The 22,796-nt window shown below is 53.8% G+C and overlaps 2 protein-coding genes across 9 annotated transcripts in view; both read left to right on the top strand.

Annotated features, from left to right (window-relative positions):
• Positions 1–4,946, top strand: part of ATP6V0A1 (ATPase H+ transporting V0 subunit a1) — a 63,729-nt gene extending 58,783 nt beyond the window's left edge. For 7 of the 8 annotated variants that reach the window (XM_032279613.1, XM_032279612.1, XM_032279609.1 and 4 more), the window contains one exon: positions 3,381–4,946. In XM_032279613.1, the coding sequence (XP_032135504.1) occupies positions 3,381–3,474 (94 nt within the window). In that variant the 3' untranslated portion in view covers positions 3,475–4,946. The remainder of the gene's footprint in view (positions 1–3,380) is intronic. The other variant, XM_032279610.1, reaches the window with a different exon arrangement.
• Positions 4,947–12,101: 7,155 nt separating this feature from the next.
• On the top strand, positions 12,102–21,481 carry NAGLU (N-acetyl-alpha-glucosaminidase). The gene is made up of 7 exons (XM_032279605.1): positions 12,102–12,425; positions 12,588–13,443; positions 14,148–14,295; positions 14,894–15,040; positions 15,226–15,311; positions 17,915–18,171; positions 20,053–21,481. The coding sequence occupies exons 2-7, from the start codon at positions 13,067–13,069 to the stop codon at positions 21,264–21,266; spliced, it is 2,229 nt and encodes a 742-aa protein (XP_032135496.1). The 5' UTR covers positions 12,102–12,425; positions 12,588–13,066; the 3' UTR covers positions 21,267–21,481.
• The last annotated feature ends 1,315 nt before the right edge of the window (positions 21,482–22,796 follow it).

The raw sequence follows: 22,796 nt of genomic DNA, 5'->3' as shown, positions 1-22,796 counted from the left end.
TGCGCCCCCTCCTGGCAAAATGTGGCAGTGTGTCCAGGATGCCTGGATCTTCCCTGTGGCCCTCTTAACAGGGGTGGAGCCTCTGGGCCTGCTTACCCAGCTGCAGGGATGGTGCTACCATTCTTCCTGGCATCCAGCCTAGGCATCGTCATACCTCCCACTTTATCCCTGCTGTTTCCTGACTTAAGGGCTGCCCCATTATGCAAGTTCTGTGTCTCTTCAGTGAGGACAATAAGAAAAATATTTGATTTGATAACATATAAACCACTAGTTTGAGATTCAAGCAGTGTCATAGGAAGGGGGGTGATGTTTGGAAACAATGAGCAGGTTAATGTGTTAATCTGCTTATTCTGTCTCCTGAGTTTTCGCTCTCTTACTCCCTTCTAAAAATGTAAGCTTAGCTTCCTACCTACCATAATTCGACATCTTTTCTTCCTCAGAGAAGGCATGAGCCAGGGATTTGATTGTAGTTATCACTGTAAACATCAAACCGATTTTTATGCACTGTTGCCCCGGGCCTAGCTTCCAAGGAAACTGGCCTCTCCTTACCTAGTAGATTCCACATATACATAGATGTACACCCAGCTGTACACACACAGATTGGTGATTAAAGGGACAGAATCAGGGACCACCCTCTTGTTAGGAATGCAGTGTTGCCACAGCATGACAGCACAGAGGAGTTGAGGGAATGGCTGCCCAAGAGAACTCAGAAGTCTTGAAATGTAGTTCCAGGCTGCCATCATTGCCCTGATACTTGGGCCCTCACACAGATGTGTGTTCTGGGCCCTGAACTGCACAGAGAGTGGGAGAACAGGCTAGAGAACAGCTCAGCCCAGAATTGTCTTTCCAGACTGCCTGCCCTCAGTCACAACCCCCACCAGGAAAGGGAAGCAGCCCCAGGACTCCTTCCTCCTTCACCCACTGGAGGAAACAGGGGTTCCTGTTACGTGGCAGGAATGATGTCTTTTGGCCCCAGTTAATCCCTCTGAGTCACCAGGTGGCCTTTGCCAAGTGCTGGAGCTGGAAGGGATGATAGAGACACCCATCTGGCTTCCTGAGGCCCTCCTCACAGCTGTTGAATTGTAGAGGTGCATTTCAGTGGCTTTGGGTGTGGCGAGACCTTGGACGCTCCCTGAGCAGAGCAGTGGCGAGGCCCATCAAGAAGGAAGAGCTTAGGATGGCAGGTGGGGCCCTCCTTGCCCCGGGGAACTTCATGTTTGTACTTTCTCAGGAAGTACACATTTCCCCGGTTCAGGGGGAGAGGGTGGGGAGACGGGTGGGGAAATTGCTTTCCAGCTTTGTGCTGGGTGGTTGGGATGAGGGTGGCCAGGGAAGGTGAAGTCAGGCTGACACCAAGACAGACCCAAGATGTCCCAGTTCTGGCCACCCTAAGTCTCTAAAGCAGCAGCTGGTGGGAGGGGCAGTATTGGGCAGTATGTCAGGGGGGCCACCTGTCTGTCTACACAGTACGATGTGCCCCTCCCAGGCATATATCCTTCTTCCTTGTCGCTGGGCCCCATGGGTAGATAAGGCGACTGGAGGGGTGCCAAGAAAAGGGCAGTGCCCCCACAAGCATCTGAAAACAAAGCTGCTGCTCCATTTGCTCAGTCTGGAGATGAGCAAGGTTTTGTGATTAGCCAGGCAGGGGTCAGCATTCTGGACACCTCACTGATTTGGGGGTCAGCCTACCCTCCCAAAGCTGACATTCACTCCTAGATCATGGCCTGGGACCCTCAGGTGACTAGTCCACTCTCTGGCTATGTACTGTTGAATGAAAAGGGGACATGTAAATCTCTTTTCAGCTATTCTGAAATAACCATTGCCATAGGGGAACACAGTCTACTCAACATGAAGAATTCAAACCCAACAGAAGTGGGTGAGAAGCAGGAACCTACTGCTAGGAACCCACTGCGTTCCCTCACAAGTGCTCTCAGTAGCTGGAACTTGGAGAAGTACTTTTGGTGGGGTGTTAGGATGTGGGTGGATCCGGGTCCTGGTTTGGGATTGCCCCTGCAAGAACCCTGGGCTAACGTCAGTTGGAAGCTCTGTGACCTCCCCCTCCTGAGTCCTGTTTTCCCTGGAGGACCTTGGCCCACCCCTGTGGAATGTGGGGGTGAGAGTGGGAGAAAGCCGCCTGCAGTTACTCCTACTCAGAAAACTCTGTTGTGCTCTTCTCCAAGGGGGTGCAGCTGGCAGCTCTGCCACCCAGAGTCCTTAGCCCGCAACCCAGTGAAGGGGCCTCTGAGGCACTCTCAGTGCCACTGGCAAGCAGCCCTGCAACCTTCGGGCCCCAGCCACCTCCCAGCCCCTGTTCTCTAATTCCAGCCTTTTTGGTGTGGAGAGAGGAAGCCCCATTTGAAGGCTGAAGGCTAATGGCTGAGTGAGGGAACTAGAAGGTTCCTGAAGCTTTAAAGCTCCTGGAAGCCCTCACCCTGCATGTGACCCCTCACCTTGGGGGAGCCTGCCCCAGCCCCCACTCCCGCCTGTTCCTACAGGGCCCCAGTGTTTCCAGGGTCACACAGCACCATGTGGAAACTATTCCTCGGGGCAGCTCTCCTTGGCCTTTTTATCCTCTGAATCATGCATTTTTCTGCCCTTATTTGGTGTGGTTTGGTTGCTGGGCAGCTGTCCAGGGTGAGTTTGCAGGAGCAAACACAGCAAGGCAGCCTCGCTCCGCTTATGTGACAGTCTTCCTCCCGCCCTCTGAGTGCGAAAAGCCCAGTAGAGACCACCAGGCATGGATATTGACCTGCTGGGAAGGGACTTCAGGCTGCTTCTTTTTAGTACCCAAGAGAATTCTTTCTCAGATGTTTTTGTGGCTGGAGAATATTTTTGCCATTGCTTTCAGAAGACTTCCCCTCCTAACTCCCCCTCTTTCCTGGGAATTTCCTTCCTTAAATGGAAAGCCTTAAACGCTCACTCCAAACTCGGCCTTCTAGCTCCCCCCAGGAAAAATAACAAGCAAACAGACCTGCTTGCCCAGGGCCCCTGGAGGAGCTTCCCTTAGAGGTGGGCTGTATGAGCTCCCGCCAGGAGGGGGCGTTGGGGCCACTTTTTCATTAACAATGTTAGGCTCAAGCTAACTGAACTTTCGCACGTGCCTCTCTACAGAGAGTTGTGTATAAACACACTGCTCGGCAGGACAGAGCGAGATTGGAAACTGAGGGCAAATCCCTTCCTCCGTACGTCGAACTCTTGCTGAGGCGAGTCCCAGGCCTTAAAAACGGGGAGCTCTGTACTCTGGGCTTTATCCAGCTCCTCCAGGGAAAGGAGGCTTGGGGTGAGGTGGGCACGGGGCATCTTTCTGGCCCAACTGTGAAGTCCCAAAAAGTTTCACAAGGTTCCTATTGAATGACAACTTTTTTCTTCTTTTTCTCCAGGGTTGAGTTCCAGAATAAATTCTACAGCGGGACTGGTTTCAAGTTCCTACCCTTCTCCTTCGAGCATATTCGGGAAGGGAAGTTTGAAGAGTGAGCCCCTGTGAGGGCCACGTGCCCCACACTGCCTACCCTGCCTCCCCCCACGATGATGAGCTGTGCTCCTCTGCCTGTTGGTTGTGATCCGCGGGCACCAGGACATTCGTGTCACCCCATCTGTGAGTCATTTAGATAGAAGAGTCCTCCCTGGGTCTCCCACCACCCCCAGATTTGTGTGTAGTGCAGTGGTTTGCTGGCTGTCACTCATACCCACTGGGCACCAGCCTTGCCCTCTTAGCTTCCACCCAACCAGAGAGCCCCTCCCACCTCCTGGTGGTGAGCGTCTGTGCATTCCCACGCAATCCCGTGGCCCTTTCATCTTCCCTGAGTGTGTGGATGGAAGTAGCACCCATGCCTTTCACATCTAGACTTTGAGTTCCCTCCACCTGCCACGGTACTTTCTAGCAGGAGTAGTGCAGGGAGCAATACAGGTTCTCCCCTAGAAGGGGACACTGGTAACACACCCCACTCTTGGGTTAGCAGGGGTGGGTCCAGGAAGATATTTATGTCCTTTGCCCACCCCGCTCTAGTGCTTGTTTATCAGGCATTCAGCTGGACCCAACTGGACCATCATGAGTGGCTTCTCCCTGTCACCCCCAGGGGTCATGGGATATCCACCTTCCGGACCCCACCCTGCACTCCCACCCTCTCCTCTCTCCTCATTCATGCCCTGCAGTATATAGCACAGCCGGGAGTGCCTGGAGCAGAGGCTTTGTCTGCTTTGCAGTGCACAGGGCTTCCCTCCCCCTGGCTGGCTTCTTCCCCGCCCTTGCGTGGGCCCTGCCCACAGGCACAGCCTTGGGCAGAGGGTGCAGGCTGATGCTCTTCCGGTGGAGACCCTCAGCCCTTCCCCACCCCCAATCATCATGTCTTGAGTATGGGACTGGGATCCTCTCAGTTCTGCCTGCAGTCTGCCTGCCTCTGCCCCCTAGTGTCCCTCCTCACCTCCACACTGGCCCCAGGTCTCAGGAGGGGTGTCCTGGGCAGGGAAGGTTAGTATCACTGATGGCTAGCTGATTGGAAGCCATTGGCAGGGCTGCCGTGCATGTGGCTGTGAGGGCTGCAGAGCCCAGCTGAGGGGCCTCCTCCCCGTCACCCCAAACCTTCTAATCATGTGCTGGCATGGCAGCCCTGGCTGCCCTGGCCAAGTTAATCCCCACCGCTTTCAGTGGTAGAAAGAATTCCCTGAGTGGGCCCAGCCACCGCCCTCCTCCCACCCTGGCTTTTCTGAGTGAGCTGCCTGGAGTCCTGGCCTCTCTCCCCGGCTTGGCTGCCCCAGCTTCACTGAATGCTGGCCACCATGACCTGGCCCGACCTTGTGCAGCCCCCTGCCCTCGTATTATCCAGGGTTTTCATGATGATCTTTACTCTGTTTCAAGTGGGGTTTGAAGCAGAGTTCAGGGAACTCTGCCCAAAGCCCTCCTATTGAGACATTCCTGTGTTGAATAAAATGTGTTTGACTCCCCCAGAGAGACTGCCTGTCACTGTGCCCACAGCCCCTGTGCTCCAGGCTCAGCCATCTTGAGCCCATCTGGACCCCTAACCTTTGCCTCCCTCCTCCAGCATTGTGGCTTTTCCTTCTGTCAAAGGCCACAGCTGCAATGGGCCTGGCTGGCAGTTAGTTTGGGAAATTCCAACTTGTCCCAAGTTTCCTACTTGCAGGAGCTGAGGCAGTTCTGCAAACACTACCTGTGGGAGGAGGGGACTGGGTGGCCCATCTTCATCTCTCCCCTTCACTCATTGCACATCCAGACAGCATGGGGGCAGGGGGCACTGGGTATCTCCCCACGCTTCTCCCTCTTCTCCAAGTGTGCCCTCCAGGGCCCAGTGGCCTGACTATTTTGAGCCTTGACACCCTTGGTCTTAGTGTAAGTGGAGTCTCCACACGGGTTCCTCCGGGCAGCTGCGGAGTGTGAGGTGCTGGAATTGGCAGGCAGCAGGTGAAGAGCTGGCAGACCATCCAGGGCAGGAGGCCCCCCTCCCCGCCGCACTGCCTAGTGAGACACTGCATACTCTGTGCCCTCCCTCTTCACTCCTCCCTCCAGGGTTCTCAGGGCAGGGGCCCTGACCTGGGCAGGCTAACTAGCACTGCCCCCTGTTCATTCCATGTTCCAGCCTAGCCTAAAGCCCTCCCTCCTCCCTAACAGTGCTACCTGTCCCTGGAGTCGGCCTTGAGGTGCCTACCCTACCCAGCTCCTCAAAGATAAGGTCTCAAGTAGAAACTCTGGTCAATGAGCTCTCGCCGTTAGTTATTACAGAAATGCAAATAAAAACCAGAATGAGATACATCACACCCACTAAAAAGGCAGTAATAAGAAAATTACAAGTGTTCACAAGGAGAAATTGGAACCCCAATTCACTGCTAGTGGGAATGTAAAATGGTGCAGCTGCTTGAAGCAGTCTGGCAGTTCCTCAAAATATTAAACGGAATTGGCCAGGTGCAGTGGCTCACTCCTGTAATCCTAGCACTTCGGGAGGCTGAGCCGGGTGGATCATGAGATCAGGAGTTCAAGACCAACCTGGCCAAAATGGTGAAACCCTATCTCTACTAAAAATACAAAAATTAGCCGGGCACAGTGGCAGGTGCCTGTAATCTCAGCTACTCAGGAGGCTGAGGTAGGAGAATTGCTTGAACCTGGGAGGTGGAGGTTGCAGTAAGCTGAGATTGCACCACTGCACTCCAGCCTGGGTAACAGAGTGAGACTCTGTCTCAAAAACAAATACTAAACAGAATTAACCCAAGATCCAGCAATTGCACTTTCTTTTTAAAAAAAAAAAAAAAAAAAAAAGAGACGGGGTCTCACTATGTTGTCCAGGCTGGAGTGCAGTGGCTATTCACAGGTGCGATCCCACTACTGATCAGCACGGGAGTTTTGACCTGCTCTGTCTCCGACCTGGGCCGGTTCACCCCTCCTTAGGCAACCTGGTGGTCCCCCACTCCCAGGAGGTCACCATACTGATGCCGAACTTAGTGCGGACACCCGATCGGCATAGCGCACTACAGCCCAGAACTCCTGGACTCAAGAGATCCTCCAGCCTCAGCCTCCCGAATAGCTGGGACTACAGGCACGTGCCACCATGCCCAGTTACACTTTCTTATCTATCCAAGAAAAATGGAAGCATGCACACAAAAACGTGTACACAAATGTTCATGGCAGCATTATGCATAAAAGCCTCAAAATGGAAACAGACTAATGTCTACCAGCTGATAAACGGATAAATCAAAGGTGGGCTAGGCATGGTGGATATTATTCTACAGTAAACAGGAATGAGGTACTGATGCATGCTACAACATGAATGGACCTCAAAACCAGCCACAGAAGACCACCTACTTTATGATTCCATTTATGTGGAATCTCCAGAATAGACAGACCCATAGAGACAAGGATTTCGTGGATGTCAGGGGCTGGATGCTGGATGGGACTGGGGGGAGAGTTACGGTGGAGTGACTCCTAAGGGGTGTGGGGTTTCTTTGATGAAAATGTAAAGTTAGTCTGGTGATGGCTGCACAATTATGTGAATATACTAAAACCCATTGAATTGTACACTTTACGTTGGTAAATTGCTTTTGAGATGGAATCTTGCTCTGTCGCCCAGGCACCATCTTGGCTCACTGCAACCACTGCCTCCCCGGTTCAAAGGATTCTCCTACCTCAGCCCCCCAAGTAGCTGGGATTACAGGTGCGCACACCACCACACCAGGCTTTTTTTTTTTTTTTTTTTTCCCTGAGACGGAGTTTCACTCTTGTTGCCCAGGCTGGAGTGTAATGGTGCAATCTTGGCTCACTGCAACCTCTGCCTCCTGGGTTCAAGCGATTTTCCTGCCTCAGCCTCCCAAGTAGCTGGGATTACAGGCACGTGCCACCACATCCAGCTAATTTTTGTATTTTTAGTAGAGGCGGGGTTTCCCTATGTTGGCCAGACCGGTTTCGAATTTCTGACCTCAGGTGATCCACGTGCCTCAGCTTCCCAAAGTACTGGGATTATAGGTGTGAGCCACCAGGCCCCAGCCTTACACTGGTAAATTTTATGGTATATAATCTCAATAAAATGGAAGTGGCATACGGCTTCCTTGGGAAGAAATTTCTCCCGTGTCTGTCTGACAAACTGGGAGGAAGCAGGGCCAGTGAGTCCTTGGCTAGACTAAGTTCTCAGAATCTAGTGGCCTTGGGCTGCTTCCAGCTAAAGTTGGGCTGACCTGGCTGAGCTGCAGAGTGTGCAGGAAGTCCCAGAGCCCTGTGGTAGCAGATGGGGAAAAGGATGGCTGCATCCATTTGGTCCTGTCTTTTTTTTTTTTTTTTTTTGAGATGGAGTTTTGCTCTTGTTGCCCAGGCTGGAGTACAGTGGCACGATCTCGGCTCACTGCAACCTCCGCCTCTTGGGTTCAAACAGTTTTCCTTCTTCAGCCTTCCAAGTTGCTGGGATTACAGGCGCCCACTACTACGCCCAGCTAATTTTTTGTATTTTTAGTAGAGACGGGTTTTGCCATGTTGGCCAGGCTGGTCTTGAACTCCTGACCTCAGGTGATCCATCCGCCTCAGCCTCCCAAAGTGCTGGGATTACAGGTGTGAGCCACCGTGCCTGGCCATTTGCTCCTGCTTTTAAGGGATGTGCCCTATACCCTGATCCCCTTCTTGTGGAACCCCAGGACCCTAGATATCTGTCTATTGAGTCTGTGCCCCTGTCCAGGAAATGCCCCTCATCTTGAGGTCCTAGAACTGTGGGAGGGTGGCCTGGGCATCCTTGGCCTGGTGAGTCCCAGCCTTTGTAGAGAGAGAGAACAAGTCTATCACTGCCTTCACTGGATGGGACTGCACTTCTTTCTGCCCCAGGAACCTTGGGTGGAAGGGGCATTGGAGCTCAAATCCAGCTGGCAGCCTCAGAGTTCAGATCCAAGTGGCCTGCCTCCTCCACTCCTCAGCCTACCCAAGCCATGTCCTAGGTGTGGGTTGCTCCCTGGTGGCCAGATAGGGAAGGACTCATTCCTCCTTTGGCAAGGTGGGCTGGGATCTGAGCTGGGCTGTGTAATAGGCAGGCAACTGCATTGGAAGGGCAGAGATGAAGGAATCCTAGGGTATTCTGGAGTGATGAGCAGAGGAGTAAGCTAGCCAGGAGCAAAAGATGAGTTGGAGAGCCTGCAGAGAGCCCAGCCAGCTTGCTTCACACACACTACAGGAAAAGTAATGAGTTGTGTCACATGGTAAAGGATCAGGCCGGGTGTGGTGGCTCACGCCTGTAATCCCAGTACTTTGGGAGGCTGAGGCAGGTGAACCATGAGGTCAGGAGTTTTGAGACCAGCCTGGCCAACATAGTGAAACCCCGTCTCTACTAAAAATACAAAAAACTAGCCGGGTGACAGAGAGAGACTCCATCTCAAAACAAAAAAAGTATTTCACTCAGTGTCCCTGAATCTTCCCCTCTCTCCCACAACCACCGTTTACAGAGCCTTAAAACAAAGAAACAAATACGATAATGTGTTCTTGTGCTCTGTTGCCTGGCCTGGAGTGCTGTGGTGCCATCTGGGCTCACTGCAGCCTTGACCTCCGAGGCTCAAGCGATCCTTCCTGCTGAACCTCCCGAGTAGCTGAGACCACAGGCACATGCCACCATGCCGGGCTAATCTTTGTATTATTTGTAGAGAAGGGGTTTTGCCATGTTCCCAGGCTGGTCTTGGACTCCTAGACTCAAGTGATCTGCCTGCCTCAACTTCTTATGATCAGGGACCACCACAATGGGCTAGTTTTTTTTTTTTTTTTTTTTTTTTTTTTTTTTTTTTGAGTCAGGGTCTCACTCTGTTGCCTGGCCTGGAGTGGGGTGGTGTGATCACGCCTCACTGCAGCCTCAAACCCCTGGGCTCAAGCCATCCTCCCGCCTCAGCCTCCTGAATAATTAACTGGGACCGCAAACACAGGCCATTGCATCCAAATAACTTTTGCAGAGACAGGGTTTTTGCATGGTCTTGAACGCCTGGACTCACGCGCTCCACCTGCCTCCGCCTCCCAGTGCTGTGATTACAGGTGTGAGCCATCACACCTAACACACCTAGTGCAGTCCTTCTAAAGACTCTCCCAGCGCCCAGGCAGCCTTACTCAAGCTCTCCCTGATCAGATAGGCAACCCGATAAGTTGCATTGTCTGGGGAAGGGCAGCAAGAACCCTGCTCTGGGAGTTAAGAGTTCCCGGACCTAGCACAGAGCTGCTCTCCTTACTAACTAGTTACTGATCTTGCCCAAGTCACTTCCTTCCTCTGGCTCTGTTTCCCAATCTGTAAAATTGTTACTGGAAAGGGGTCCTAGTCCAGACCCAAAGAAAGGTGAGGAGAGCAAAAATCACACCCTCCCCAGACAAAAAGTTCTTATCTGAGCAATTTAGATAAGGAGCAATCTAAGGAGCAATGACCACACCTGTTGACCATCAGGCCATTGGGAGGCAAAACTCCTTGTCTGGGGAATTTAGAAATAATCAAGGCCTGTCGTGGTGGCTCACACCTGTAATCCCAGCACTTTGGGAGGCCAAGGCGGGTGGATCACTTGAGGTCAAAAGTTCGAGACCAGCCTGGCCAACAGGATGAAAGCCCGTCCCTACAAAAATTAGCCAGGTGTGATGGTGCATGCCTGTAATCCCAGCTATTCAAGAGGCTGAGACAGAAGAATTGCTTGAACCCGGAAGCAGAGGTTGCAGTGAGCTGAGATCAGGCCACTGCACTCCAGCCTGGGTGACAGAGGGAGACTCTCAAAAGAAAAAAAATCAAACTTCCCTAGTATTTAAAGTCAGCATCTAATTCCAGGCCTCTTTTGACATTTATAAGTAACTAAAATTTCTATACTTTTTTTAAAAAAAAAAAAATAAAAGAAACACTTATTTCTCACAGTTCTGGAGGCTGGAAAGTCCAAGATCAAGGTGCTTATAGAGTCAGTGTCTGGTGAGGGCTCACTTCCTGCTTAATAAGCTGTGCCTTCTCACTGTGGTTTCACAAGGTAGAAGTGGGTAGGGGCTTCTCTTTGGTCTCCCTTATAAAGATACCAATCCCATTCCTGAGGGCTCTGCCCTCACAACGTAAAATTTCTATACATTTATGCCATGCTGAAACTCATTTTACAACCCTAAGCCTCCGCCTTAATGTCCATACATGCTCTTTTTTTTTTTTGAGACTGAGTTTTGCTCTTGTTATCCAGGCTGGAGTGCAATGGCTCATTGCAACCTCTGTCTCCTGGGTCCAAGCAATTCTCCTGCCTCAGCTTCCTGAGTGGCTGGGATTACAGGGGCACCCCACCAGGCCCAGCTAAGTTTTATATTTTTAGTAGAGACAGGGTTTCACCATGTTAGCCAGGCTGGTCTCGAACTCCTGACATCAGGTGAGGTGATGCACACACCTCATCCCAAAGTGCTGGTATTACAGGCGTGAGCCACCACACCCAACCTGTTGGTAAATTCTTTTTACCAGCCCTTGAGTCGACCACTTCTCAGTGCCAGAGCTCTGACATGTCACCCAGCAAGAGTGTTGTTGGATCTCAAGCAAGAAAGAATTCGGGGCGAGTCCATAAAGTGAAAGCAAGTTTATTAGAGAAGTAAAGAAACAAAAGAATGGTAACTCCATAAGCAGAGCAGCGGTAAGAACTGCTGGTTGGCTATTTTTATGGTTATTCCTTGAGTATATGATAAACAAGGGGTGGGTCATCCATGAGTTTTCCAGAAAAGGGGCAGGGATTCTCCCCCTCCAACTGAGGGTCCCTCCACTTTTGGACCATATAGGGCAACTTCTGGACATTGCCATGGCATTTGTAAGCTGCCTGGCGCTGCTGGGAGTGTCCTTAGCATGTTTAATGCATCATAATTAGCGTATAATGAGCAGTGAGTGAGGACGACCAGAGGTCACCTTCCTGACTCTCTTGGGTTTAGCAGGTTTTGACTGGTTTCCTTGCTGCATTTTGTTTTGTTTTGTTTTGTTTTTTAAGACTGAGTTGTGCTCTTGTTGCCCAGGCTGACGTGCAATGGTGCAATCTCGGCTCACCGCAACCTCCGCCTCTGGGGTTCAAGTGATTCTCCAGCCTCAGCGTCCTGAGTAGCTGGGACTACAGGCATGTACCACCATGCCTAGCTAATTTTGTATTTTTAGCTTAGATGGGGTTTCACCATGTTGGTCAGGCTGGTCTTGAACTCCTGACCTCAGGTAATCTGCCTGCCTTGGCCTTCCAAAGTGTTGGCATTACGGGCGTGAGCCCCCGCACCTGGCTGCTGCATTCTGTCAGCAGGGTCTTGTGACCTTGTACCTTGTGCTGACCTCCTGTCTCATCCTGTGACAAAGAAGGCCTGGCCAGGCGTGGTGGCTCACGCCTATAATCCCAGCACTTTGGGAGGCCGAGGCGGGTGGATCATGAGGTCAGGAGATCGAGACCATCCTGGTCAACAAGGTGAAACCCCGTCCCTACTAAAAATACAAAAATTAGCTGGGCATGGTGGCGCGCGCCTGTAGTACCAGCTACTAGGGAGGCTGAGGCAGGATAATTGCTTGAACCCAGGAGGCGGAGGTTGCGGTGAGCCGAGATCGTGCCATTGCACTCCAGCCTGGGTAACATGAGTGAAACTCCGCCTCAAAAAAAAAAAAAAAGAAGGCGGCCTAACCTCCTGGGAATGCAACCCAGCAGGTCTCAGCCTCATTTTACCCAGCCCCTGTTCAAGATGGACTCGCTCTTGTTGGAAACTTCTGACAAAATGACAGCTCCTGTCATGTTGCTGCTGCTGCCAATGGACAGCCCCTAACGTGCCCACCAGCCCTGCTCCACGGCCGGCCTGGGCTCACTTTCCCTCCTCCAACTTCCTAGCCCGTTAGTTCCTCAAATCTACAAGCTCTCTGCCTTCCCAGGGCCTTCATAGATGCATCTTCTCTGTCTGGAAGGCTCTTCTCCCTCTTCTAGCCAAGTCCTATTCATCCTTGAGTTTCAGATTAAAAGTCACTTCCTGGCCGGTCGTGGTGGCTCACGCCTGTAATCCAAGCACTTTGGAGGCCAAGGCGGGTGGATCACCTGGGGTCGGGAGTTCAAGACCACCCTGACCAACATGGTGAAACCCCGTCTTTATAAAATAAATAAATAAATAAAAATAAAAATTAAAGTCACTTCCTTTGGAAGCCTTACCCTTGCACTTCTTGGCAGCATCACAACTATAATGGAGATCCTTTGGTTTCTAGGTCATCCCCTGACAGGGACAGTAGGGACTGTCTATCTCGTTCGTTCATCAGTAGGGCAGTAGCTACGGCAGTACCCGATACAAAATAAACTCCAAAGTGTATTTATTAGACTGTTGGATGGGTGGAAGTTATCTGCCAGTGAAAGCGCGTTTTACCTGAAGGCGTTCTGTGAGGGCCAGCGGGTCCCTTTCGGCTCTGGACGCTTCAGGTTGCCGGGGTCACGCGCTCCCCACCGCGTGCGGTCACTAGACACCCCCAAGGGCGCAGCCTGGGACCCGGAAGCCGAGACTCCCGGCCCCGAGGCCCGGCTTGGCCTTCGGGTCCACGTGGCCGGAGGCCCGCAGCTGATTGGACGGGGGTCGCCCCGCCCCCTGGCAGTCACGAGCCCCCGCCGGGCTGAGGCCATGGAAGCGGTGGCCGTGGCGGTAGGGGTCCTGCTCCTGGCTGGGGCTGGGGGTGCGGCAGGCGACGAGGCCGGGGAGGCGGCCGCCGTGCGGGCGCTCGTGGCCCGGCTGCTGGGGCCCGGCCCCGCGGCAAACTTCTCGGTGTCGGTGGAGCGCGCCCTGGCGGCCGAGCCGGGCTTTGACACCTATAGCCTGAGCGGCGGCGGCGCGGCGCTGGTGCGGGTGCGCGGCTCCACGGGCGTGGCGGCCGCCGCCGGGCTGCACCGCTACCTGCGCGACTTCTGTGGCTGCCACGTGGCCTGGTCCGGCTCTCAGTTGCGCCTGCCGCGGCCACTGCCCGCCGTGCCTGGGGAGTTGACCGAGGCCACGCCTAACAGGTACAGCCCCGCAGCTGCCCCGCGTCAGCCCGAGGCGCCCACTTCCCCCGCCCCGAGCCGCTGCCACCCCAACCGGGAGGCTGAGTGGGGAGCGCTGGCAGGAAGGCCCAGCATCGCCGTCTCAGCAGCTGTGTGACCTTGAGCCAGCCACTCTGCCGCTCAGAGCGGGCCCACCTGCAAAACGGAAAGAAGATGCCTGCCGTGCAGGGTTATTGTGAGGATTTGCACGATGATGGGCGTAGAATTTGTGGTGCACAATTGGTGATGTGTGAATTTTCTTCCCTTCCTCCCCCACCTCTTTGAACCTGCGGACTGAGGAAGGACGTCCCCTCCCCCACCCACAGGCCTGTGTTCCAGCTCCTGCTGCCCTCCCCCTGCCCACCTGTTAGACTGTGGGGGCTGGGACCCCCGTTCCAGGAAAACACCGTCCAGAGGAGGGGCCCTGGCAGTGTGGCATGAAAGTGGAATATGCCACCCAAATACCTGCCAGGCTCGAGGGCCCTGGGGGAGTACAGGGGGTGAGTGCCTCAGAAGCCCAGCCCAGGTACCTGGTCCCAGCTCCACCTGGGGTAGGCCCCAGCCTGAAGCAGAAGGGCCGTTTTTGGAGCCCCTCTCCTCTCCTCCAAGTGGGGGATAGGGGAGTTGTCCCAGGGCCATGGACCCTCCAGAGTGGGATGCGCTCCAGCTCATGACACTGCCCGCAGGTACCGCTATTACCAGAATGTGTGCACGCAAAGCTACTCCTTCGTGTGGTGGGACTGGGCCCGCTGGGAGCGAGAGATAGACTGGATGGCGCTGAATGGGATCAACCTGGCATTGGCCTGGAGCGGCCAGGAGGCCATCTGGCAGCGGGTGCGTGCCCACTGTCCCCACCCTCCTGCCCTGGCAGGAGCCTCCCTAGGTGCCTTCACGTGCCCCTCAGCACGGGCACAGTGTATGTCTCCAGAAGTGCTTACAGCTTGCACCATGGCTCCAGCCTCCTAAAAACTGAGGCTTCCAGTTTGAGGAGTGGGGCTCCTTCCCCTCATCTCCCCTATGTGGCTAATCACCTGGTCCCTTGGATCCAACTCAGGGGCAGCACTAGATCTGCCTCCCTGGAAGCCTCTGTTTTACACCAGCTGCTCCAGGTGCTGCTTAAGCTCTTCACACAGCTGTCCTACCCTTCCATCTGGCACCCTAGCTCCATGAAGCCTTCTAAGGACTTCCTCTTGGGGGAAAGCCCCTTTGTGCCCCATCTCCTCACCCGTGGGACAAAGGTGACCCAGTGAACTCACCTGCTCACAGGTCTCTTTCCCCTGAGCTGTGGGCTCCTTGCTGGCAGGGGTCAGATTTTGTCTCAGTAGCCCTAGCACCCAGCACAGAGACGCAATGAGTGAACGGTTGTTGAATGAATGAATCAATGGGTGCAGATGAATATATTTCTATGTGTGGGGAACCCTTTCCTCCTCAGGTGTACCTGGCTTTGGGCCTGACCCAGGCAGAGATTGATGAGTTCTTTACTGGTCCTGCCTTCCTGGCCTGGGGGCGTATGGGCAATCTGCACACCTGGGATGGCCCCTTGCCCCACGCCTGGCACATCAAGCAGCTTTACCTGCAGGTGAAAGGACGGAAAAGGGAAGGGGTGGAATCGGTAATAGATGGTCCCAGGCCCAGGGAGGGTGGTATCTGGCCGGCCCTGGGGCTCTTCACTGATCCAGGGGGACTCCGTGTGTCCTGGGTGATGAGGGCTTCCCCTTAGGACAGCAGTGGCCATGCTCACCACCCTCCCTTCCATTCCTCCAGCACCGGATCCTGGACCGGATGCGCTGCTTCGGCATGATCCCAGTGCTACCTGCGTTCTCGGGCCATGTTCCCAGGGCTATCACCAGGTGAGGTTCCCCTCAGCCCCTCCACTTAGAGAGGAAATTTTATTCCCCTCTAGAGCATGACTTAAGAACAGGATTTAAAAACTTAAGCTCTGGGCCGGGCATGGTGGCTCATGCCTGTAATCCCAGCACTTTGGGAGGCTGAGATGGGTGGATTACCTGAGGTCAGGAGTTTGAGACCCAGCCTGGCAAACATGGTGAAACCCCGTCTCTACTAAAAATACAAAAGTTAGCCAGGTGTGGTGGCGTGTACCTGTAATCCCAGCTACTCGGGAGGCTGCGGCAAAAGAATTGCTTGAACTGGAGAGGCAGATGTTGCAGTGAGCCGAGAACGTGCCAGTGCACTCCAGCCTGGGCAACAAGAATGAAACTCCAACTCGAAAAAAAAAGAAACAAACAAACTTAAGCTCTGGATGTAAGCTTGGGTTTCATTTCTGGCTCTGCTGCTAACTAGCTGTGTGACTTTGGGCAGATGACATGACTGCTCTGTGCCTCAGTTTCCTTACTTGTAAAATCGGATCTCTCCCTTACTTTGCTGTAGGGTTTATAATTATTTCTTGATCTATCTGTGACTTTGCACAGAGTGCTAGTAAATGGCAGCCCTGCAGGGCGCAGTGGCTCACGCCTGTAATCCCAGCACTTTGGTAGGCGGAGGCGGGTAGATCACAAGGTCAGGAGTTCAAGACCAGCCTGGCCAACATGGTGAAAACCCGTCCCTACTAAAAATACCAAAATCGCTGGATATGGTGGTACATGCCTGTAATCCCAGCTACTTGGGAGGCTGAGGCAGGAGAATTGCTTGAACCCAGGAGGCAAAGATTGCAGTGAGCCAAGATCACACCACTACACTCCAGCCTGGGCAATAGAGGCTCCGTTAAAAAAAAAAAAAAAAAAGGCAGCCCTTACGAGTGGCAGCAGTGGGGGCTCCAGTGTTCCCTGTCCCTCCTGCTCCTCTGTGCTACCCAGCCATTCTCTCTCCTGCGGTTGGGAAAAGTCTTCAGGGCCCACTTGAGACCTCGCCTCTTTCAGGAAGCCTTGCTGGTGTCCCCCATGACCTCCTTTGCACCTACCTGTGTCTGGCTCCCACACTCTCACAGGACGTCATGCCTGCCACTGACCTCCCTGCCTGCCTATTTGCTGCCATCATCAGGTGTCAGAAAACTCACTCATTCATTCGGTGAACTTTCTCCAGCTGTTTGGGGCTGCCAGACCTGGCTCTGTGCTGGGGGGAGGCGGCAAGAAACGTGCCCAAGGCGTTACCCCCAATAGGAGAGAGATGTTGGCTGAGGGGTACAATGCGGTGTCAGAGGCAGGAATATATGTGGGTTCCTGTCTCCTCAGCCAGGAGAGAGGGGCGGGAAGGGCTCAGGGCAGAGCCCAGTCTTGAAAAAGGAGCGTTGCTTGGCTGGGCACGGTGGTTCACACCTCTAATCCTAGCACTTTGGGAGGCTGAGGTGGTGGATCATTTGAGGTCAGGAGTTCGAGACCAGCCTGGCCAACGTGGTGAAACCCTATCTCTACTAAAAATACAAAAATTAGCTGGGCTTGGTGGCAGGTGCCTGTAATCCCAGCTACTTGGGAGGCTGAGGCAGGAGAATCGCTTGAGGCCAGGGGGCAGAGGCTGCAGTGAGCTGAGATCGTGCCACTGACTCCAGCCTGGGTGACAAAGCAAGACTCCTAATTAAAAGAAAATTAAACACTGCATGTTCTCATAAGTGGGAATTGAACAATGAGAAGACATGGACACAGGGAGGGGAACATCACACACCAGGGCCTGTCATGGGGTGGCGGCTGAGGGGAGGGAGAACATTAGAACAAATACCAAATGCATACGGGGCTTAAAAGTTAGATGATGGGTTGATGGGTGCAGCAGATTGCCATGGCACGTGTATACCTATGCAACAAACCTGCACATGTGTCTGAGGACTTAAACTGTAATTTAAAAAAAGAAAGAAAAAGGAGGGAAGGAGGGAGGGAGGGAGAGAGAAAAAAAGAAAGAAGGAAGGAAGGAAAAGAAAAAAAAAGGGGGCCGGGCGCGGTGGCTCAAGCCTGTAATCCCAGCACTTTGGGAGGCCAAGGCGGGTGGATCACGAGGTCAAGAGATCGAGACCATCCTGGTCAGCACGGTGAAACCCCGTCTCTACTAAAAAAAATACAAAAAATTAGCTGGGCATGGTGGCGCGTGCCTGTAATCCCAGCTACTCAGGAGGCTGAGGCAGGAGAATTGCCTGAACCCAGGAGGCGGAGGTTGCGGTGAGCCGAGATCGCGCCATTGCACTCCAGCCTGGGTAACAAGAGTGAAACTCCGTCCCAAAAAAAAAAAAAAAAAAATGGGAAGGAGGGAGGGAAAGAGAGAAAAGGAAAGAAAAGAAAGAAACAAAAGAGGAGTGTTGCATGATTCAGACCACAGGAAGGGGAGAGATAGTGGAAGTTTTCCAGAGAAGGTGGCCGGGGAAGGAGAGGAAAGACTATGCAGAGAGCGCAGCCTGTACAAAGCCATAGAGATGAGAGAAACCGGCTGTGCCCTGGGAGCTGTAGATAAGTTGGTGAGGCCAAGATGAGTACAGAGGCGCTTCCCTGAAATGTCAGCTTTTGCTCCCCACTAGGGTGTTCCCTCGGGTCAATGTCACCCAGATGGGCAGTTGGGGACACTTCAACTGCTCCTACTCCTGCTCCTTTCTTCTGGCTCCAGAAGACCCCATATTCCCCATCCTCGGGAGCCTCTTTCTGCGAGAGCTGACTAAAGAGTTTGGCACAGATCACATCTATGGGGCCGACACTTTCAACGAGATGCAGCCTCCCTCCTCGGAGCCCTCCTACCTTGCCGCAGCCACTGCTGCCGTCTATGAGGCCATGATTGCAGGTACAGTGCCTGGGGCAGGAGGGAGAGTCCCCCAGACCCTCATAAAGAAGAGGGGTAGCAGATGTCAGTGGGGGTGGGCAGGGGGACTGGAATAATGCCTCGCCGTAACACACAGCGCTTTACAGTTTACCAAGCACTGTACATAGGTGTCGTCTCAGTGAATCCCACTGTGGTCGAGAAGTGAGCTCTGGAGGCTGACGACCTGGGTCACACATGGCACTCTCGTTTCCTGGCCGTGTGGCTTATGACTCACGACCTCCCTCCCAGTGTCTCAGTTGCTTCCCCTGTAAAATGGGACTAACTCATAGGTAGGCTAATGCCTGGCCCAGAGTGAAGGCCACTAGGGGCTAGCTAGGAACAAGGGTTTTGTTTAGTCTTCGCCGGTTGCTCAGGTCGGCACTACCGGCAGGAGGTGAGTAGATATGCCTCAAGGCGGTAAGTGCCCATCCTGCTACAAAACCATGAGGTCAGGGCTGCTTCCACCACTTAGAAGGAGGAGCAGAGGGCGACCAAGTCAGGAATGACTTAGTGGGGAGGCCTCTGTGTTGGCCAGGAAGGGAACAGATCAGCTCAGCCTTTCTTGAGCAGCACTGCTCCAGGTGTGACCCAAAACCAGCAGCAGCAGCAGCAGCACCCCAAGCTGTGAGACCGCAAATTCTCAGGCCCTACCCCAGACCTGAAGCAGAAGCTCCGTTTGTTGTTTTTTGTTTTGTTTTGTTTTTGAGACAGAGTCTCGCTCTGTTGCCCAGGCTGGAGCGCAGTGGCGCCACCTTGGCTCATCACAACCTCCGCCTCCCAGGTTCAAGCAGTTCTCCTGCCTCAGCCTCCCAAGTAGCTGGGATTACAGGCACGTGCCACCATGCCCGGCTAATTTTTGTGTTTTTAGTAGAGATGGGGTTTCACCATGTTGGCCAGGCTGGTCTCGAACTCTTGACCTCAGATGATCTGCCCATCTTGGCCTCCCAAAGTGCTGGGATTACAGATGTGAGCCACTGCGCCTGGCCAGAAGGCTCCATGTTTTAGGGAGCCCTGAACCGGATGCGGTGGCTCATGCCTATAATCCCAGCATTTTGGGTGGCCGAGGTCGGTAGACCACCTGACGTCGGGAGTTTGAGACAAGCCTGACCAACGTGGAGTAACCCTGTCTCTACTAAAAATACAAAATTAGCCAGGCATGGTGGCACATGCCTGTAATCCAAGCTACTCTGGAGGCTGAGGCAGGAGAATCCCCTGAACCTGGGAGGTAGAGTTTTCGGTGAGCGGAGATCATGCCATGGCACTCCAGCCTGGGCAACAAGAGCGAAACTCCATCTCAAAAAAATAAAAAAATAGGTTAGGCACGGTGGCTCATGCCTGTAATCCCAGCACTTTGGGAGGCTGAGGTGGGCAGATCACGAGGTGAGGAGTTCAAGGCCAGTTTTGCCAACATGGTGAAACCCTGGCTCTACTAAAAATACAACAATTGCCTGGGCATGGTCACGCGCGCCTGTAATCCCAGCTACTCGGAGCTGAGGCAGGAGAATTGTTTAACCCAGACCTGGGAGGCGGAGGTTGCAGTGAGCTGAGGTCACACCATTGCACTCCAACCTAGACTACAGAGCAAGGCTCCGTCTCTGAATGAATGAATGAAGGAATGAAGGAAGGAAGGAGCTCTCTGGGTAACTCTGATGTTCCCTGAAGCTTGCTGAACCCTGTCCTGGTGTTTCCAGGGGGAAGAGATGGGGATGGGGCAGCATATGTGGGACGGAGTGTCTGGCTGGTGGGGCTTACGGGAAGGCATGTCCCGGGATAGACAGAGTCATCTGTAGAGTGGGGTGAACATTCGCTGGCCCCTCTCCTCTCATCACTCCTCTTCTGTGTCCCCCCACCTCCTGACCACAGTGGATGCGCATGCTGTGTGGCTGCTCCAAGGCTGGCTCTTCCAGCACCAGCCGCAGTTCTGGGGGCCTGCCCAGGTCAGGGCTGTGCTGGGGGCTGTGCCCCGTGGCCGCCTGCTGGTTCTGGACCTGTTTGCTGAGAGCCAGCCTGTATACACCCGCACCGCCTCCTTCCAGGGCCAGCCCTTCATCTGGTGCATGCTGCACAACTTCGGGGGCAACCATGGTCTGTTTGGAGCCCTAGAGGCCGTGAACCGAGGCCCACAAGCTGCCCGCCTCTTCCCCAACTCCACCATGGTAGGCACTGGCATGGCCCCTGAGGGCATCAGCCAGAACGAAGTGGTCTATTCCCTCATGGCTGAGCTGAGCTGGCGAAAGGACCCAGTGCCAGATTTGGCGGCCTGGGTGACCAGCTTTGCTGCCCAGCGGTATGGGGTCTCCCACCCGGACGCAGGGGCAGCGTGGAGGCTCCTGCTCAGGAGTGTGTACAATTGCTCCGGGGAGGCCTGCAGGGGCCACAATCACAGCCCGCTGGTCAGGCGGCCGTCCCTACAGATGAATACCACCGTCTGGTACAACCGATCTGATGTGTTTGAGGCTTGGCGGCTGCTGCTCTCAGCTGCCGCCACCCTGGCTGCCAGCCCCACCTTCCGCTATGACCTGCTGGACGTCACTCGGCAGGCGGTGCAGGAGCTGGTCAGCTTGTACTACGAGGAGGCGAGGAGTGCCTACCTGAGCAAGGAGCTGCGTTCCCTGTTGAGGGCTGGAGGCATCCTGGCCTATGAGCTGCTGCCGGCGCTGGACGAGGTACTGGCTAGTGACAGCCACTTCTTGCTGGGCAGCTGGCTGGAACAGGCCAGAGCAGTGGCGGTCAGTGAGGCCGAGGCTGATTTCTATGAGCAGAACAGCCGCTACCAGCTGACTCTATGGGGGCCAGAAGGCAACATCCTGGACTACGCCAACAAGCAGCTGGCAGGGCTGGTGGCCTGCTACTATACCCCTCGCTGGCGGCTCTTCCTGGAGGCGCTGGCTACCAGCGTGGCCCAGGGCATCCCTTTCCAGCAGCACCAGTTTGACAAAAATGTCTTCCAACTGGAGCAGGCCTTTGTCCTCAGCAAGCAGAGGTATCCCAGCCAGCCCCGAGGAGACACTGTGGACCTGGCCAAGAAGATCTTCCTCAAATATTACCCCCGCTGGGTGGCCAGCGCTTGGGAATAGATTCACCACCCCTGGGCCTTGCTTTACACTAACTCCAGGCCGGGGCAGGTTTCCAGGGCCCGGAGTTGGACAAGCATCACAGGGTATCCCAGGCCTGGGAGGAGGTCCCACGGCCTGCTGGTGGGGTCTGGCCTTGGGGGAATTGGAGGAAAGTGAGCTGTCCTTCACCACCACCCAAAGTGTGGGATTAAAGTACTGTTTTCTATCCACTTAAACTGATGAGTCACTGGGTCTGTCAGAATGAGGTCACTGCTGCCACGCTTGGGAAGACTCAGGGCTATAGCATGGCCCCTGGGGTGGACCTGTTCTCCCTTCCCTTGCCTCATGCCACCCCCCTTTTTTTTTTTAAATAGAGTCTTGCTCTGTTGCCCAGGCTGGAGTACAATGGCACCATCTTGGCACGGCAACGTCCGCCTCCTGGGTTCAAGTAATTCCTGTGCCTCAGCCTCCTGGGTAGCTGGGACTATAGGTATGCATCGCTACGCCTGGCTAATGTTTTTTTTTCTTCCCTGAGACAGAGTCTTGCTCTGTCACCCAGGCTAGAGTTCAGTGGAACAATCTCAGCTTACTGCAACCTCTGCCCCCTGGGTTCAAGCAATTCTCCTGCCTCAACCTTCCACATAGCTGGGATTACAGGTGTCTGCCACCATGCCCAGCTAATTTTTGTATTTTTAATAGAGATGGGGTTTCACCATGTTGGCCAGGATGGTCTTGAACTCCTGACCTCAAGTGATCCACCTGCCTTGGCCTCCCAAAGTGCTGGGATTACAGGCGTGAGCCACCATGCCCAGCAGGAAAACCTTTTTTCAAACTGTTTTTTCTTTGCTGCCATGCCACAACAACACTCACCAACACAGAAGACTTATGTGATGACATATTTGGAGGATTGTTCCCATGCACCAAGCAGTGGACATCAGCTGGGTGTCCTCCAATTCAGTTCCAATGTAATTCACCAAAGACAACGTCAGAGTCCACAGAGTTAGGGCGCAGACCCATGAGACCACCCCCTCCTTCTCCATCAGTCACAAGTCCTGGTCCCTGGAACTTCTGATGGACTGGCTTCAAGTTGGAGTTTCCATGGCCCCCTTCCCCTCTTTGGATTTAACTAATTTGCTACAGTGGCCCACAAAACACAGGTTTATGTGTACTGGTTTATTACAGAGGAATTTTTTTTTCTTTATTTAAAAAAAAAATTTTTTTTTTTTTTTGAGACAGGGTTATGCTCTGTCAACCAGAGTGAGTACAGTGGTGCGCTCTCCACTACTACAGCCTCGATTCCCCCCCAACCCCTGGCCTCAGCACCCCACCCCCCAAGTAGCTGGGACTCCAGGCACACACCACCATGCCCAGCTAATTTTTTTGTATTTTTTGCAGAGATGGGGGTTCCCTCTGTTGCCCTGGCTGGCCTTGAACTCCTGTGCTCCAGCAATCCCCTTGCCTCAGCCTTTTGTGGCTCAGGGATTACAGGCATGAGCCACCCAGCCTTGAAGGATATTTTATTTTATTTATTTTTATTTTTTTAAAAAACAG

This window comes from Sapajus apella, unplaced genomic scaffold (assembly GCF_009761245.1).
Source record: "Sapajus apella isolate SASKATOON/1434 unplaced genomic scaffold, GSC_monkey_1.0 scaffold12, whole genome shotgun sequence".
NCBI lineage: Eukaryota > Metazoa > Chordata > Mammalia > Primates > Cebidae > Sapajus > Sapajus apella.
The sequence above is the reverse complement of the archived record's forward strand: the minus strand, read 5'-3'. Positions and strand labels throughout refer to the sequence as shown.

Excerpts from the sequence above, each read along its gene's own strand:
- NAGLU (XM_032279605.1), top strand. The coding sequence starts at position 13,067 with ATGGAAGCGGTGGCCGTGGCGGTAGGGGTCCTGCTCCTGGCTGGGGCT. Across the intron at positions 15,041-15,225 it reads TCAAGCAGCTTTACCTGCAG|CACCGGATCCTGGACCGGAT; the intron begins GTGAAAGGACGG and ends CCATTCCTCCAG. Across the intron at positions 18,172-20,052 it reads CTATGAGGCCATGATTGCAG|TGGATGCGCATGCTGTGTGG; the intron begins GTACAGTGCCTG and ends TCCTGACCACAG.